Source organism: Pteronotus mesoamericanus, unplaced genomic scaffold (assembly GCF_021234165.1).
Source record: "Pteronotus mesoamericanus isolate MK-2021 breed Mesoamerican mustached bat unplaced genomic scaffold, CSHL_Meso_final contig_98, whole genome shotgun sequence".
NCBI lineage: Eukaryota > Metazoa > Chordata > Mammalia > Chiroptera > Mormoopidae > Pteronotus > Pteronotus mesoamericanus.
In genome coordinates, this window is record NW_026555295.1 from 8,431,337 (window position 1) to 8,448,415 (window position 17,079).

At 40.3% G+C, this 17,079-nt stretch overlaps 1 protein-coding gene across 1 annotated transcript in view; it reads right to left on the reverse strand.

The window, feature by feature from the left end:
- Positions 1–9,105: 9,105 nt before the first annotated feature.
- Positions 9,106–17,079, reverse strand: part of COMMD1 (copper metabolism domain containing 1) — a 113,067-nt gene continuing 105,093 nt past the window's right edge. The window contains exon 3 of the mRNA XM_054586919.1: positions 9,106–9,293. Coding sequence (XP_054442894.1) covers positions 9,183–9,293 — 111 coding nt within the window. The 3' untranslated portion in view covers positions 9,106–9,182. The remainder of the gene's footprint in view (positions 9,294–17,079) is intronic.

Sequence of the window (17,079 nt, forward strand, 5' to 3'; positions counted from 1 at the left end):
TCTTAAGTAAGTCCCTTTAACATTTCATGAATAATGGCTTGGTGATGATGAACTCCTTTAGCTTTACCTTGCTGGGAAGCATTTTATTTGCCCTTCCATTCTAAATGACAGCTTTGCTGGATAGAGTAATCTAGGTTGTAGGTCCTTGCTTTTCATCACTTTGAATACCTCTTGTTAGTCCCTTCTTGCCTGCAAAGCTTCTTTTGAGAAATCAGTTGATAGTCTTATGCGTACTTTATACTTAACTCTCTGCTTTTCTCTTGCTGCTTTTAAGATTCTCTCTTTATCTTTAACCTTTGGCATTTTAATTATGGTGTGTCTTGGTATGGCCCTCTTTGGGTCCAACTTGTTTGGGATTCTCTGAGCTTCCTGGATTTGTATGTCTATTTCCTTCACCAAATTAGGTAATTTTTCTTTCACTATTTTATTAAATAAGTTTTCAATTTCTTGCTCTTCCTCTTCCCCTTCTAGCATCCCTATGATTCAGATGTTGGTACATTTGGAGATGTTTCAGAGGCACCTTATACTATCCTCATTTTTTTTTTTAATTCTTTTTTTCTTGTTGTTGTTCTGGTTGAAGGCTTATTTCTTCCTTATGTTCCAAATCATTGATTTGAATCCTGGCTTCATCCCCTACACTGTTGGTTCCTGTAGATTTTCCTTTATTTCACTTAGCATAACCTTCATTTCTTCCTGGGTAATTTTTATTTTGTTGCCATAGTGAATGAGTTCTTTGAGCATCCCGATCCCGTGTTTTGAACTCTTCATCTGATAGGTTGGTTATCTCCATTTCCTTTAGTTCTTTTTCTGGGATTTTGTTCTGTTCTTTCATTTTGGCCACATTTCTTTGTCTCCTCAATTTGGCAGCCTCCCTGTGTTTTTTTCTGTGTATTAGGTAGACTGCTTTGGCTCTCTGTCTTAGTAGTGTGACCTATCAGAGAAAAGGAACATGTAAATTGTGCAGGGTGGAGACTTAGGTAATCATCAGGGCCAGACAACATGCTTCACTGCTTTGTGGCTCTGTGTGGGTGGAGGGTTCAGGGAGGGGACAGTGTTGCTTCCTGGCTTCTAGAGATTTGCCTGGCACTCACCCTGTGTGACTGGCCCCCTCCCAGCTGTTGTCCTGGTGCTGAGTCCCAGAGGGAGTGAGTCTGTGTATGTTTTAAGTCCATGCATGCCCGTTAAGCCCAGTCTCCCGAAAATCTGGCCATTTATGCTGCCACCTCAACCCCACTGGTTTTTATAGCCAGAAGTTATTGGGATTTATCTTCCTGGTGCTGGAACCCTGGGCTGTGTGGTCTGGCCTGGGGCTGGGATCACTTGCTGCCAAGGTATCCCTCCCAATTTTCATCCACCACACGTGAATGTGAGGCCACCTCTTCCACTGCCACCACCTCTTTGCACCACACCGCGTCTCCGAGCCTCTCCGCCTGTCTCCATGTCTCCACCCCCTCTCCCTGTCCGGATGATGTGGCTTCTTTAAATCCTTGGTTGTTGGACTTCCATACAGCTTGATTTTCTGACAGTTCTAGGTGTTGTTTTGAGGTCTAGTTGGAATTCTCTCTGTGGTTTGTGCAAGGAAATAAAGTGTGTTTACCTATGCCTCCATCTTGACCAGAAGTAAATAAATAACCTTTAAAAATATATTAAAAGCTTTGGCTTAAAATATTTTAATAACTATATATGGTGTCAGATGGGTACTAGACTTCTTTATCGAGGTTATCACTTTCTAAGGTATATAAATGTCTAGTTACTATGTTGTACACTTGAAACTAATATTGTATGCCAACTATAGTTGGAAAATAAATTATTTTTAAAAACTGAAAAAAAAAAAGAAGAAGAAAGAAGCTCTGGCTTAAAACCTTTCCTGATGACTCCAGTCCCCCCGACCTTTCTCTTTGCTGAGTCTCTCACCACAATTGTTGTTTTCACCATTCAATTTAGCACTCTATTTGGCTAGTGACTTGTATTGCTCATAAACTGCTTCATATTACAGGTTTAAGCTTCCTAAGGAGACCGTTCCTAATAGTAGTAATGATGATAATAATAGCAGCAGCAAACATTTATAGATGGCTGATTCAGTGCAGATATTCTACTGAACATGTTAACTCATTTTATTTCCCCAATATCCTACTGAGGTATGTACTACTGTAGTATCACTTTTTTTTTTTTTTTACAATTGAAACTGAGGCACCAAGATGTTAAATAAGTTGCCCAAGGTTGCACAACTAGTAAATAAAAAAAGCCAGGCTTTAACCCAGGTTGAAGAGCCCTTAGGTCTCTAAAAGAAGTCTTTTACATTAACCCCTAAGTTCTCTTTACTCCATAGTACCTAACCCTGTGAATTAGATTTATCATCCCTATTTTCAGGTAAGAAAACTAAACTTGCCTGAGGTCACACAGCCAGGACCCTGTGGAGAGCTGTCATACAAATCTAGGCCTAATGCTTTCTCCCCACCACCAAATGGAAACCGTGGATTTGATTAGCATTATACCTCAGATACTCATCTAATACACAATGGTAGATATTTGCAGGCAGGGGAGGAGAAAGGATACAAAGATGTATGAGATAAGGTGGCAGACAAGGAGATATACTAAAATGTTGTAGGTGCTGTGCTGGCAGTTGTGAAAGTTCAGCAGGTACAAAGATTGAAGATGGATTTGAAGGATTCTTGAATTGTCATGTAGGGAAATGAACTTAGACTTTTTGCAGTTTTTAACCCAATGTTTTGTGATAAACTCTGTTGTCCAGAAAATTCAACTAAGAGCACCCTGAGTATTCTGGTTCAATAGGTTTTTGCTATGAGTAATAATACAGTCCCAATCCATTATATAGTGTTGCAACCTCCTACGTTGCCCCTGGTTCCCATAAGGAGTGGGTAGAAGTGGCCACAGATTGCTGTCTGACAATTCTAGAAATTCCTGACACAATGAAAAATCCAGTGAATATGTGCATTTTTTTTCTGGGAAAGAGAATCCATAAGTTTTACTGAACTCTTTAAGATATAAAGTTTTATCCTAAAGTTAAGAACCACTAAAATGATACTTTGAAGGTGTGCCTGAACATATAACTATATGAATATATATACATGTATACACACATACACAAATACACACACACACACACACACATATTTTTGTGCGCACAGAAAGTATCTGGAAGGAAAACACACCAAACTCTTAATAGCAACTACCTCTGAAGAGTGATTTTTTTTCAAAGCAGAAGGCAAGAGACTCATTTTTGCTCCATTCTGTGCTGATTTAAAATCTAAATAATTAATCATTTTTAATGAGCATGTATTTTTTAATAATTAAATGTAAAGAAAAATCTGATCTGTTTTATAGCACTGTGAGTAGACCATGTTGAGAAAACCATAATAGTGTGAAAGTAGCTGCTACAGAATTTATTGTAAACATTGTTAAAATGAATCAATGGCCGAGAGTTATGCTGTATTTATTAGCAAGCTTGGGTCATGGCTGTCCAGCTAGGATAATGATAAATTGTTGCCTAATGGGTACTGTGGATAGCCAGGAAGCCCCATATAGCAGCAGATTCACCTTGCACACGGCACCCAGAGATGGGTGCCATTGAATGGACAGTAAGGCCAAGGCCATCAGAAATAGCATCCGGCTCTACAAAAAACATGGACAGTCTCTGCACAGTGACAGGTTTAAGATGGATGAAGGTTGCCAAGTAAAAATGGACCTCACTACCCCCAAGGTCACATGTGCATACAAAATCATCTCTGTAGGAACTGTCATCATCTAAACATAATGAGCAAGGACATAGATTTTTAAAAAATAACGCACATATTATTCTTTTGGAGGGTCTGGAGGTAGAACATAGAGCTAAAAGGCAAGTACCCTGAGGTCTCTTTCTGACCATGGCCTTGAACAAGTCCTCTGCCCTGCCTGTTCAGATGTTTCCCCATTTTGACAAGATGAGAAAATAGCTTCTACTAAAAGCCTGCAAATCAGTCATTCTGAGATCAGTGCCAAATTTTTGCCATGGTTCTAAAAATATCCAGAATATGAATCACATAAAATCACCCAATTTATTTTTACTTTTAATATAAAAATAGTATAACAGCGTTAAAGATTTTAACTACTTTCACCCTTCAACCTAAATTTCCTTTTTAAGATTTTATTTACTTTTTAGGGAAAGGGGAAGGGAGGAAGAGAGGGAGAGAAACACCCACGTGTGAGAAATACACATTGATCAGTTGCTTTTTGCCTACCTCCAACTGGGGAGCCTGGCCCACAACCCAGGCATGTGCCCTGACTGGGAATCGAACCAGCAACCTCTTGGTTCACAGGCCGGCACTCAATCCACTGAGCCACACCAGCCAGGGCTCAATTTCTTTTTTTTTTTTTAAGGTAATATTGCTGTTATTAATTTTTTTTTAGATTTTATTTATTTCCTTTTAGAGAGGGGGAAGAGAGGGAGAAAGAGAGGGAAAGAACAGGGTTGTGTGAGAGCCAATCAATTGGTTGCCTCTTGCACACCCTCAACTAGGAACCTGGCCAGCAACCCAGGCATGTGTCCTGACAGGGAATCAGACCAATGACCTTTTGTTTTAAAGGCTGGCACTCAAGTCCATTGAGCCATACCAGCCCGGGCTAAATTTCTTTTAAATTAACAGTTTAATCTCTTGCTCTATTTGTGTTTTCAAACCCTTATTATCTCCCTGTCCATTTCTCCCTGCTTGCATCCTGTGAATCAAAGAAACTTGAAACCCTAATACTAGCAGGACACAGAAAACTAACAAAGGCAAAAAAATGAAACGAAAGGCCTAATTATAGTCCTTAGTAAGTAAAATGATGTAAATACCCATATTTTGCTATCTGCTCATGTATAGGTTTAGTATTTTATTCTGACAGTATATGTAGTGAAATAGTAACTTATGTCAATTGGCACCATTATTTGACAGGAAGCAGGCACAGGCAGGTTCCTTTGTAACAAAGACTAGTTACAAAGGAACTCAGTGCTGCATACAGTTGTGATGCTATGAGTGATAGTTATGGCCAGCTCCAGATAAGGGAGAATTGACTGCACTTAGATAAAGATAGCTATTTCTCAAATTTTGAGGTAAAAACAATATACTTTGCAACTAGAGGTAAGCTCAAACTAATTATGTTCTATTTGGATTTTCTCTTCTGCTGGCTAAATCACCATCTAAAATATTTGAAAACCTTGACTGGAAAATTGGACAGCTAAGAATTATAAGGTGACAATTGTCTTGCAAAGGACCATCCCCTTCCAACATCCTGCTCTTTTAGAAAAATACCCACTCATTTCTGAGTTGACTCTAGATAACTTCCTTCTATGTCCTTCCTTGTCTCTTTACTGGTCTAGATATTTACTGTGCACTTCAGAAAAAAATATCTTCTAACATTCTACTTAAAATTTATTTTCATTTAATTTCTATTTATATTCTGTATTCCAAATTCACTCAGGTCTAAAAACAGAATTTCAGTAACTAATAGCTTGACACAACGGCAACTATTTAAAATTTCAGATACTCAATGTCCTCCTTGGCTTTTCATTGTCTTCTTGCTTTGGGGGAGAATAAGTTAAACTAAATTTTAAAATACTGTAATTCTCTTGAATCATCATTAAAATAAGACTAGAGAAAGAGAGAGTTATATAAAGGAAAGGGGAGGGCGTAATGGCAGAATTTAGGGCTTCACTGATGAAGCTGATAAGACCCAGACCTTCCAAGGAAAGCCAGCCCTGAGGAGAGGGCCAATCCTTTGCTTCTTATCGATGTGAAGTCTGGAGTTTCTGTCTGATGTTATTTTGAAAACAACTTTTGGCTTGCCTGGACTGTTTCTCAACAGACAAGTCAGAGTGCTTATTACTTAACCAGGGACAATTTCTACAAGGCCTGATTCAGGTTGAGGATTATTTTTATTTTGTCCCACATATCCTGAACTCAAAATAAAGTGGCTATAACCTAGGACTGCAGAGGTAGGAAACCTAATGGAGTCTGTTGGGACCCTTATGCCAGTGTTCTCCTTCCCTAGTCCTTTCCCCAGGGAGATGTCCTGGTTTAAGTGTCCCTTACAAAAATTTACAAAAGCAAGTTAGTCCCAAAAAATATAAAAACAGATAATATACAATTAGGCAAGAAGGGGAGTGTTTTATCCTCATACTTTCTTAGAGGGAATATAAACTGATATAACCTTTCTGGAGAGAATTTGGCAGTGTTTATCAGCCTTAAAAACAGCATGCTTCACTTCCAAGAATTTACCCTTCTATGGTAATAGTCTTCTTTCTGTTATCTCTGTATATTAGGTTGATGAGTCATTTAACTGTTCTTTATTTGTTTTTCAATCCTTACCAGAGGACACATTTACTGATTTTAGGGAAGAAACGGGAGGGAAAGAGACAGAGAGAAACATCAATGTGAGAAAGAACCATCAATTGCCTCACGCATGTGCTCTGACTAGGACCAAACCCACAACCCAGGCATGTGCACTGACTGCTATAAACTCATGACCCTTTGGTTTATGGGATGACAATCCAATCAACTGAGCCACATGGCCAGGGCTTACCTGTTCTTATTTTAGTGTGTTCTATATTTTCACAATAGACTAAAATAAACATATACTCCTTTGGTAATCAGAAATTTTAAAATTACCCTTAAATATAAAACACATGCAAACATACCCTGTCCAGAACCACTTGTATTCAAAGTGCTTAGTGTTAACCTTCAGTAACCAAGTTTTTGCGTGTTTTTTTTTTATGATGATGATGATGATGATGATGAAGAAAAACTCAGTGAATGTTAAGTTTTTCCAATGATTTTTGGTTTGGGGATATAATTTTAAAAAGCCCATGTCCACTTTTGTGGCTATTACTTTCATAGGATGACCTAAACAGAGCTTTCCCTGTGGGACCATGGACTGTTCCTTCAGGCTTCCACAAACTCTCACTGGAATGTGAGTTAATAACATGGAGCTACAGTTCTTCCTTCCAAAGACACTGGAATCTCATTATCTAATAAGATACTGTTTACCTCCATTTTACAGCAGAGACATTATCTAAATTCTTCTGGAGCACATGACAGTAGCCCTGGGAACAGAGAGCAAATTTTAATAGTTCTTTGGCCAAAGCATACTACCCTACTATTTCAAGATGTTTTCTGAAGGGTCCTCAGGGGCTATATTTAAAACCTTCTGGTTATTGTCTGCTAACTGCTGGGATGGTTTTAATTAGGGAGGAAGCCAGTATTTTCAGCTTGGGTGTTGGAAGAACTCCTAAAACATCTCCAAAACTGATTTAGGAGAAAATGCTTAAAGAAGAGGAATTATTCCTGCCCTGGAATAAACTCATTAGAACTGACATATGATATAATTACAGATCAAGGGAACTACATTTTTTGAATACATTATAACCCAAAGGCAACTGAGGTTTCTAAATTTTATCAATATCAGATGACAAAACCTGTTCAACAAAGACCATCACCTTAATATACTGGTTGACAGCATCCTCTTCTTAGAATAATCTTGGTGTTTCACCTAACTTCTCTACTAGGATCTAATTTTTACACTAATTTTCTTGAAGAAATTTCCTTAGAGAGGTTTTGATGATTCGAGTAAAATTTTCTGAGGTAAAAAACCTCACTTCACCTCCATAGACATTCTCTTCCCACAATACTGACTTGAGGTAAGTGAAAGGGTCCCTTTGTGATGAGGCCAGTTTATTTCTAGGTTCTAGAAAAGTCATGTTTCTCAGTAGCTCAGATCAAACCAGACCCCCCAGACCTGGGCAGAACTAATTCAAATACCTGAATCAGTTCCAGAAGCATCTCTGGTTTTACTGATGAGGGTCAGTAAAGCTCTAGGTCTCAGCTCAAGATACATGGTATTTGGTCAGCCTTGTGTATTTATGAGTAAAATGTTTTCTAATTCTTGTATAATTTAGCATGTATAAATTCCTAAAAATCCAAACCAGGAAAAAACCACGGCAGCAAGCGTTTCTAAAGTCGACCCCAGCCCATTCCACCTGAATCCAAGCCTCTGGAGATAGGGTCCTGGACAATTCCTTGTCACAGGGAGCGCTGCGTGGGGCGCTCCTGGATTTGAGGGTTACTGTCCGGAGCCAGCAGAGGAGGGAGTAGGGCTCTGAATCCCGCAGAGCCTGTCCCGGGGTTGTCACGGATGGGGGTAATAAGCACGAGTAGTAGCAAACACTTCTCTGTTTGCCAGGAGAGGGGACATGGTTCTTCCCTCTAGAGGAGAAAGCCCTGAGCCCCCCGTGTCCAAAGGTTTTCATTGAGAACCATATGCACAGGGATATAGATGCAAAGCTCATCAATCAATGTCAAAACGCTATGTTTACAGAAAACTAATAGAGATCATAGATAACAATGGAAGAACACAAGAGACCTGCCTCAGGTCAGGGTCTGTGAATAATGTAAATCTCTTTCCCAGTATGAGCTGGTTATCATGCTTTTGAGGGAAAACATCTTGAAAAGTGTGCTTCAAGGAACTTCTAGTCCTGATTTCCCCCTGGGAACTGCCCGATCCAGTTTAGACCTGTACCTGCCTTTCGTATTGTTTCAAGCCTGAGGCAGGTGGGTGGGGCAGAACCCCAAGAGATTCGCAGACTTTTTTCAGATAGAATGAGGACCCCGGCCATGTCCAAGCCAAGCCTAGGGGTGCGGGCCTTTTTGCCCTTTCACCATGTCCCCCAAGTCTTTGTCTGCTGCCCATACCAGCCGTGTCTGTCTAAGGTCATCCCTCCTCAAGAGAGACCTTAACCGTCTTTGACTACCACCAATCACAGGGCCAAGCATGGTGCTGTGCGGCAGGCACGGGCCGCGCCCCTGCCAGGGGGAGAGGTTTCTTCTCCTCAGTGGCCTGTTTTCCCAAGGCGTCCTTGGTTATTTCCAGCCTTGGGGCCCTCTCACCTGTCAGCGGGGCTACAGTTCCTGAAACCAGACAGGGCACTTCCTTTTAAAAAAAATGCTGTTACAAGTCAATTGCCTTTACATGCTGAAGTACAGGAACTTTTGCAGTAGAACAACTGTAATTAAGAGTAAATGGAAGAAATAAGTCTCAGCAAGCAAAAGCAGGCAAGATTTAAATTTGAGGATTTAATACTAATTGACAAATAAAAAAAACCAGGTCAGTGGGAAAGGATCATGAACACCTTTGTTTCAACAACTCCATCTTCAGCTAGCTGGCTGCATCAGAGTGCTGATGCTTTCTTCTACTTCTGAGAGCTTCTTCAGGACTTGGTTGACCTTGGCCTCATCAAATTCCAAACACAGAAATTCAGATTCCTACAAAACATAAAAGAGTGTTTTAGATAGAAGAGACCCTCAAGACAGCCAAAGCTCTAGATCTGGTGTGACTCAGTTCTAAAGGACTAGGTCCCTTACCCAAAAAGTCTGACTCAAGCCTCTATACCTAAATGATATTTTACCCAGCACAGCAAATCCAAGACAATGCCCTAAATGAAACTACTTCTCTGAAGTGTTTCATAAATGGTAAAGAGGTATTCAAATGTCAGGTATTCTCATTATGAGGCACATAAGAAGCTCATCACATTAGATCCCATAATAATTTTTAAGTAAGTACTTAAGGATTGCTGTTTTATAGATGTTGACCCTGGGGCACAGAGAGGTTAACCTGTATCACAAAATCAGCAAAAAGCAGAGTCAGATTGTGAACTCCAAAGTCCATGCTGTCTCCACAGCACTCTGTAATGTAAAATGAAAGGAGGATGTGGTTTAGGTCTGTGTTACTCTGGGAATTGGGCTAACTTGGATTTAGTGGTTATATGAGACATTGTGAAAAGCGGTGACCAAGTTTCTTGGGAAGCATCAATCAGATAATTGAAAGATAACCAGATCTTGAAACAGCCCTAAATATTTCTAGGGATGTTCTACTTGTTGTAAGCCAGCTCTCCCAAGGTTTCCCTCAAACACATCCCCTTTAATCACTGTTAAGGATCAATCAACCCTATATTAGGTAAATATCAAAGAAAAAGGCCTTTGAAGTATGGTGACAGAAATTTCATGAGCCCTAAACAAATCCTAGGTGCACACTCTCTTGAGAGACAAGGGCAAATTATATATATCCAAGAGGGACTATATTCAAGATTCTTAAGAACAGCCCTAGTTTGTGTAACTCAGTGGATTGACCACCAGCCTGTGAACCAAAGGGTTGCTGGTTCAATTCTCAGTCCAGGCCACATGCTTGGGTTGTAGGCCAGGTCCCCAGCTGGGGACATATGAGAGGCAAATACACATTGATGTTTCTCTCCCTCTCTTTCTCTCTCCCTAATTCTCCCTAAAAATGAATAAATAAAATTTTTTTAAAAAATTCTTAAGGATAATAATCATGTAATTTTAGAGCAGTATGAATTATTAGAAATCATATAATCCAACAGCCTTGTTTTTTAGATACTGAAATTGAGGCCCTGGGCATGTGAAATAGCATGCCTATTGTCTGTCTCTCTGCTGATGGCAAAGCCACGAGATCAGTGCTCTTCTCTACATCTTCTTCTGTAAATGCTATGGCATGTCCCACCTCTACCCCCAAAGTGGAAGGTAAAAGAAGACCACAGCTTCTTCAGAGGGAGGGAGTTACTCTGTCCTCAGCTGGAAGAAACTCCAGGAGATGATTCTGAAAAAGTACCTTTGCTGTAGCTAAGCTCCTATGCTGAGTCTATAATGATGACATTGAACATGCCTCCGAAAACACAAATGCAGAAGAAAAATAAGGGGCCTCTCAGAAGAAAGTCCCCCAAAGGGAGGGAGGGCAGCTTTCCCTAAGAGGGAACTTACTTCTCAAACATGTATTTGGGTAGGAGATGGGAATCATTTCTTACATGTGGGCTTAGAAATTGCCAGGTTTTCATTTAGTTGAAAGCAAAAACCAATTTAAGAAAAAAAAAAAAGGGAAGTTTGCTATGTTTGAGCTTCAGGAGGAGCAAATTAGGCATTTCAGCAGCCTAAATTAAGAACAGATCTCAGATTTGAAAGCCTTTTATTCATTCAGTTTCAGTAAGATGTTTAGCTTGACTTTAAAACATTTTTTAACATTTGGCTTTTTGAAACAATGGCCTGGAAAATAATAATTAGCAAAGTCTAACATATATTTAGGAAACTGGCAGAAAAGATGATGTAATCCCTGTTTCACCTCAGTGAAAGAAAGTCTGTTACAGTGATAAATTTCTATTTATATGAGGAGAAATTACCAAGGACAATGCTCACAGAGATAGAAATGCCTGAGCAGAGTTTATTAATAACTAGCCAGGATCTTTTCTAAGCAGGGATCATTAATTTGTTAGAGGTTTTAGTACTCACATTATTTTTAAATTAGCCCTCTTAAGTATTAATGAAGCTCAGTTTATTTTTAAAGGAAACCAAATACTAAGACAAATAGCAGGCTATATAAAGAGAGTCAAAAGTTAGAGAAATATTGTCTATCCTCTCCCAAACTTCACCTCTCATCCTTGAAACAATGCACACTAACAGTCTTAGAAAGACACATATAACCATACATGGCTCTTGAACAAACAGCTTACCTGAAACTGTATTATTACCTAGCTTCATTTAGTTATGCTATCAATATTTATCAGGAACTTAAAAACCTTTAAACTGGACTTAACACATGGGGCTTTTTTCAGATTTTACATCTGACTGGAGTACCCTACCAAGAGTACATTTAATGAACTTGAAAAATATCTTTACAAACATAGGTGATGCTTATTAAGCCAGAGGGAGAAAGTACAGAGCAATGTGAAACACTTCAGTTTTTTTCAAAGTCATCTACCTTGATCTAGATTTAAATGATCATAATAATAAGAGATGAAAAAACTAAATTCCTGTATTTAAATATCTGAGTAAAGAGTTAGAACCTGTTTCTTTTCAGTAGAGTGTAGATATAGCATGGGGTAGAGTCAAAAAGTGATTAGCAGATGAATAAGCAAGCACATCATTAGTAAGACTATTGTACCTTGTGATCATGGGGAGTATGTCATTGTATTAAACTCAAGTGTTTAAATAACTATTTTAAATTAGAGAAGCATAGGCAAAATAGTCAAATATTTTCTCCAAGTGCAAAAGCTATAAAATTCTAGAAGAGATCCTTGAGAAACCACCCTGTTCGAACCAACAACAAAACAAAACAAACAAAAACTACCAGACTACCAGATAAGGACATCTCACAGATTCTTCAGAAACTCCTTTCCCAGTTAGTCACTCTAACATTCTTCAGGAAGCTCTAACTTGTCAAGTCTAAGTCTTTAATGCTTTATTTGAAACTCATTTCCTAGCAGGGTCAGAGAGTATAACTGATCTTTAACTTGTATAAAATTGAAGGCTGTTAATAAACAAGTCTTTGGATTTCCCCATTTCACATGAATTAATAACTTCTTTGTGTAGGATGTCCATTTACATGACTTCCTTATCTTGGCCCATAAACATCCTCTGAGCAATTTTTGGTGAAACAATACTGTAACCAAATAACCAGTGGAGTCTAACTCAGCAGGCTGCCACTAGACAAAACTCTGGCGACAGAGTTTGGTGGAAAGGAAAAGGAATCTTTTTATTTAACATATGTACAGTTTGCAATAATGACAGGTTTCTGCCTTAAAGCCCGTTTCCTCCAAGACACCTGAAGGAAATCACCCTGCCACCCTCTGCCACCGTAGTTTGAGTCTGTGCCAGGGACTCTTCTCCCACCCAAGGGCACCATCCTTTAAGAAATGTGAATGGCTTAGGTGGTTTCCAGTCACTGCCTGGCTTCAGGCATCTTTTGGAGTCTGTGCATCCAGGCATCTTACTTGCCACACACTGTCCTCTTCCTCCAGCTGCTGCCCTCTGGTAGGTCTGTGTACCTGGCAGGGCAGGACCCACGCAGCACAGCTCCAGTCATCAGTGCCACTGCCACTTCTTGTGCAGGGGAAGGGCACAGGGCTTGTCACCTGGTCACTCAGCTTCCAGGACTGGCACCAACCAGTCCACTAATCCCTGACCCACATGTTGGTATAGTGGGTCTGAGGCCCTCCCCAGGTTTGAGTAGGCAGAGTGGCAGCAACAGGGGAACCACTGCTAATGGCTGCCCCCAAAGGCTGGAGGAGCGTGTGAGTGGCAGGCAGGCAGATGCCCCAGTGAGAGCTACTGCTGATGGCTCCCAATGAAAGAGAGCATGGGTGGAGAGTGGGCAGCTCCCACAAGGGCTTCCCATGTGGGAGGGGGGCACAGGGCTTTTTGCCCCGCTGTGTGGCTCCCAGGCCCAGTTCATCCAAGCCTCCTCCCTTTCCCTCTTTCCAGCTTAGTGCCTACTGTGCTCCAGGCAGGCCCCGGAGCACTCGAGGAGGGGCACTGGGAACATTCCCAGACTATGTGGTCTTCATGGCCTGGGGCCCAGCAACTCCAGCCCATGGTAGCTGGAAAAGAAGGGAGAACAAAGAGGATGGCATTTCCGCACACTCCCCTTTTTAAAGGCTGCCCCAGAATCCCCTGTACGCTGGAAGTAGCTGTGTTGTCACCTTGGCTGTCAGGACAACTCACACTGGTTCGGCAATTGCAGTGCAGCTGCCACTCATGCACCATCCTTGGCCCTTCTCCACCCTTCCCCCATTTACATGGGGAAGGGTCCCCCGTTACAATACTACAGTGATAAGATGCTAAACACAGAAAATAAAAAAAGACTATCATTTATTAAATACCTGTAGAACCATTTAGAATCAATTCAACATAAAACAAATAGAAATCCTATAACCTATTTTCTATGTTGTTATAATTTTCCACACACAATTTTCACAAAGCTTTATTCTCAATTTATTGACCATATTTAGCATTACAATACAACACTGGCAAGTTCTAACATGCTGTGGTTTCTTTAAAAGTGCTCAAGTTAGGTGATGGAAGGTGAGAGTAGGAAAGGGTGCCTTGGGATCCTGATGAACCAATACTGACTCAAGAAAGCCACGTACATCTGGACAGATTTCATAAGGCTTATTCCCAAAGTTTTTCTTTTGGTTTTGTTACTGGTGATATGGGCTCCCGGTTCTTGAGTTCAGCAAAGAAAGAATCCAGAGGCAAGAACTCTAGTGTATGACATTTATTTAGCAAGCAAAGTGAAAGTACACTTTAAGTTAAGAATCAAGTAGACTGCTCAGAGAGCTGTCTTGGCTTTTTATTTTTAGAGGGAGGGGAAGGAAGGGAGAATGGGGGTAAGAAATGTCGATCGGTTGTCTCTCACATGCCCCCAACTGGGGACCTGGCCGGCAACCCAGACTGTGCCCTGAGTGGGAATCAAACCAGCGACCTCTCGGCTCACAGGATGACACTCAACACACTCCGCCACGCCAGTCAGGTCTGCCTTGGCCTTTTAGAAAGAAAGTCACAGAGGCAGAAGTGAGCCAGCTGGGCTGCATGGACTCAGGAAACAAGTGACAGAGGCAAAAGAAGGGCCCTTGGAGCTTAGGAGGAAGAAAACAATGATCTGCACCTGAAAGAAAGGACAGGGACTGGGCAGGGGTGGAAGGTGGCGGAGGGAGTTGGGGAGGCATGGGCAGGTGTTTGAGAGACAGAGAGAGAGACTGAGAGAGGCAGAGAACATGAGCAAGCGCACTGAGTCCTTTTGCCTTAAAGGTTTTTTATAGGGTCAGCGTCGTGGTCTCTACTGACTGGTCAGCACTAGGGTAGGGAGGTCATAAGTCAGTGCATCTGGTCCTGATGTCAGCTATGGTATTGCTTTGTCTGGTTTTGCTGCTTTTCTGGGCCTGAAGCTAGGACACAACTGAAGCCTAGATGTTATCTCTAGTTAGATCAAAACTCCTAAGATTATTTGAAGCTGATCAGAACCTCACTGTCCTGCGGGCTTAATGCTTAAGGGAGTGGTCTTGCAAAGGAGAGGGAAGCAGGTGAGTCAGGGTTCTGGGTAGGGTAAGTTTGAATCACCTATCTGTCTCATAGTCCCCATTCCACTTGCCAAGAAATTTCCCTAGCTTCTGACTATCATGCTCAGTATTTATTGACACAAAGGGACTCTTGGCTGAGCAAAAACTTTAGTGATAAGGCCTATCCCCCTATTTGTGCTGTTATTTCGTAAACTTAAACTAACCCTCTGATCTGCAGCTCTACCCACTCTGTATTCTGTGTTTAACAACTGGAGAGAGAACAAGAACATGTGGCAAAGGTCAAAACTGGAAATAACTTCTTAAAGAGCAATTATATAAGAAATAAGATACCCATATGTTTTGAACATTGCCTAGCAGAGAAGTTCAAAATGTCTTTATAAGTAAACCTGTGTTCACCACTCATTCCCATACTTCCTACGGCTTTCTCAGAATTATCATTGATACCATTCCCTAACTCCTTCAGGAGATCTCAAAATAGCTTCTCTGTGGCAAAGGATCTTCCAAGTTCCTTACTAAAGAATGATTTACCCAAAATTAAAATTTTATAGTTCCCTGAAAACTGTGATTATTCCACTTGTCCTTTCATATCTATTCTCCACTCTTCTCTGCCTTATCCCATGCCCTGAAAAGCTGGTCTCTAAGATTCTGTCACCCCCTTGTTTTCTGGCTTAGAGCTGGGTTCAGGCAAGAGGAGAGAGAGGTCAGGATATTTATTTCCCAACCCCCAGCTCCTCTTCTACCATTTCCAATATTTGCAATGTGGGGGTATTATTTCTTCATTTCTCACTTTACTTTCTGGCCTCAATTGCTACTTCAGTATAAACATAAAGATGAGTTTCTTCAGACTGCCAAAGTACATACTCATCCAATACAAACTCCAAAAATGAACAAAGCAAGGCTTTGCACCATGCCTAAGTTGGTAGAAAGGCTGTCCTCCAAGTGTAAATAACAGGATAAACCAGAACCAGTATTCTATTTTTTTCTCTTATCATTTGATATCAAAATGTTGTATAGTAGCACTTTGATATTAAAGAATAACAACAATAGCAGTGACAACTGTGGAAGGTTAGATTTCATTAAGAATTTGCATCAAAGGTCTTGATACCAGAAACATGGTCTCACCTCTATCTATAACTTGTTTTTATATCCTATATCTAAAGCAATGGAGAGCTCAGCTGAAGTTTAAAACAATAATTCAAAAAGGAAAACTTGTGATTTTTAACAATATATATTACAACCAATGGTCTTTACTCAGGCCATTTTTATCCTAAGGAAATCCTCATTTCAAATATAATAGCTGTCAAGTCCTATATCTATTGTGTAAGAGGCTAACCCAATTTTCCAAAAGGGAAAAATAATTGTACTGTAAATCACAAAGCAAATCATCCTAATGAGGATGAAAAGAAACTGAAATCAGACTCTTTTGGAGCCCTAAGACTGCAACTTAATGTCTGAGTAACTAAATTAAAACAACTCACCCCAAAACTCAAGAAGTGTCCATAATGTTCCAAGAATGATGTGGGACTAAAATAGGGTCTCCAAGAACTGAAAGAATTTACTATAATAAATGAAAATAGCAACACCTCAGCACACACCAGGTGCTTTCACAGTCAGACCAGCTTCTAGAGCGGGGCTGTACAACCTGCAGCCCATGGGCCTGCATAGGATGGCTATGAATGTGGCCCAATATAAAATCGTAGATTTAATTAAAACATTATGAGATTTTTTTTTCTGTGATTACATGTTGCAATGTATTTAACATGTGGCCCAAGACAACTCTTCCTCTTCCAGTGTGGCCCAGAGATGCCAAAAGGTTGGACGTACCTGTTCTGGAAGTGTTTTTCCATAGTCCCACTATCTCCTAGAACATGGTATTATCAGTGTAGTATAAAAATATTAACTGTTACTGGACAACAATTACTGAGTTTTCTGGAGATTTTTGTGAGGATAACCTGACAAAAGAAAGTGCTTTAAGAAAGTTAAAAAGCCCCCACTGCCATACATTCTAATTATATTAAAAAATAAACTCTATGACAAAATAAACTTTTAATCAGTTAACTAGAAACTCAAGGGCAATAAAAGACTTTGGGTATCCAGGAAGTTTCAGATCTACCACTGATGTTAAATTACTGTTAAAAAAAAAAAAAAGCTAAGGCAACCAACTTCAACTTTACCAATGACACACACAT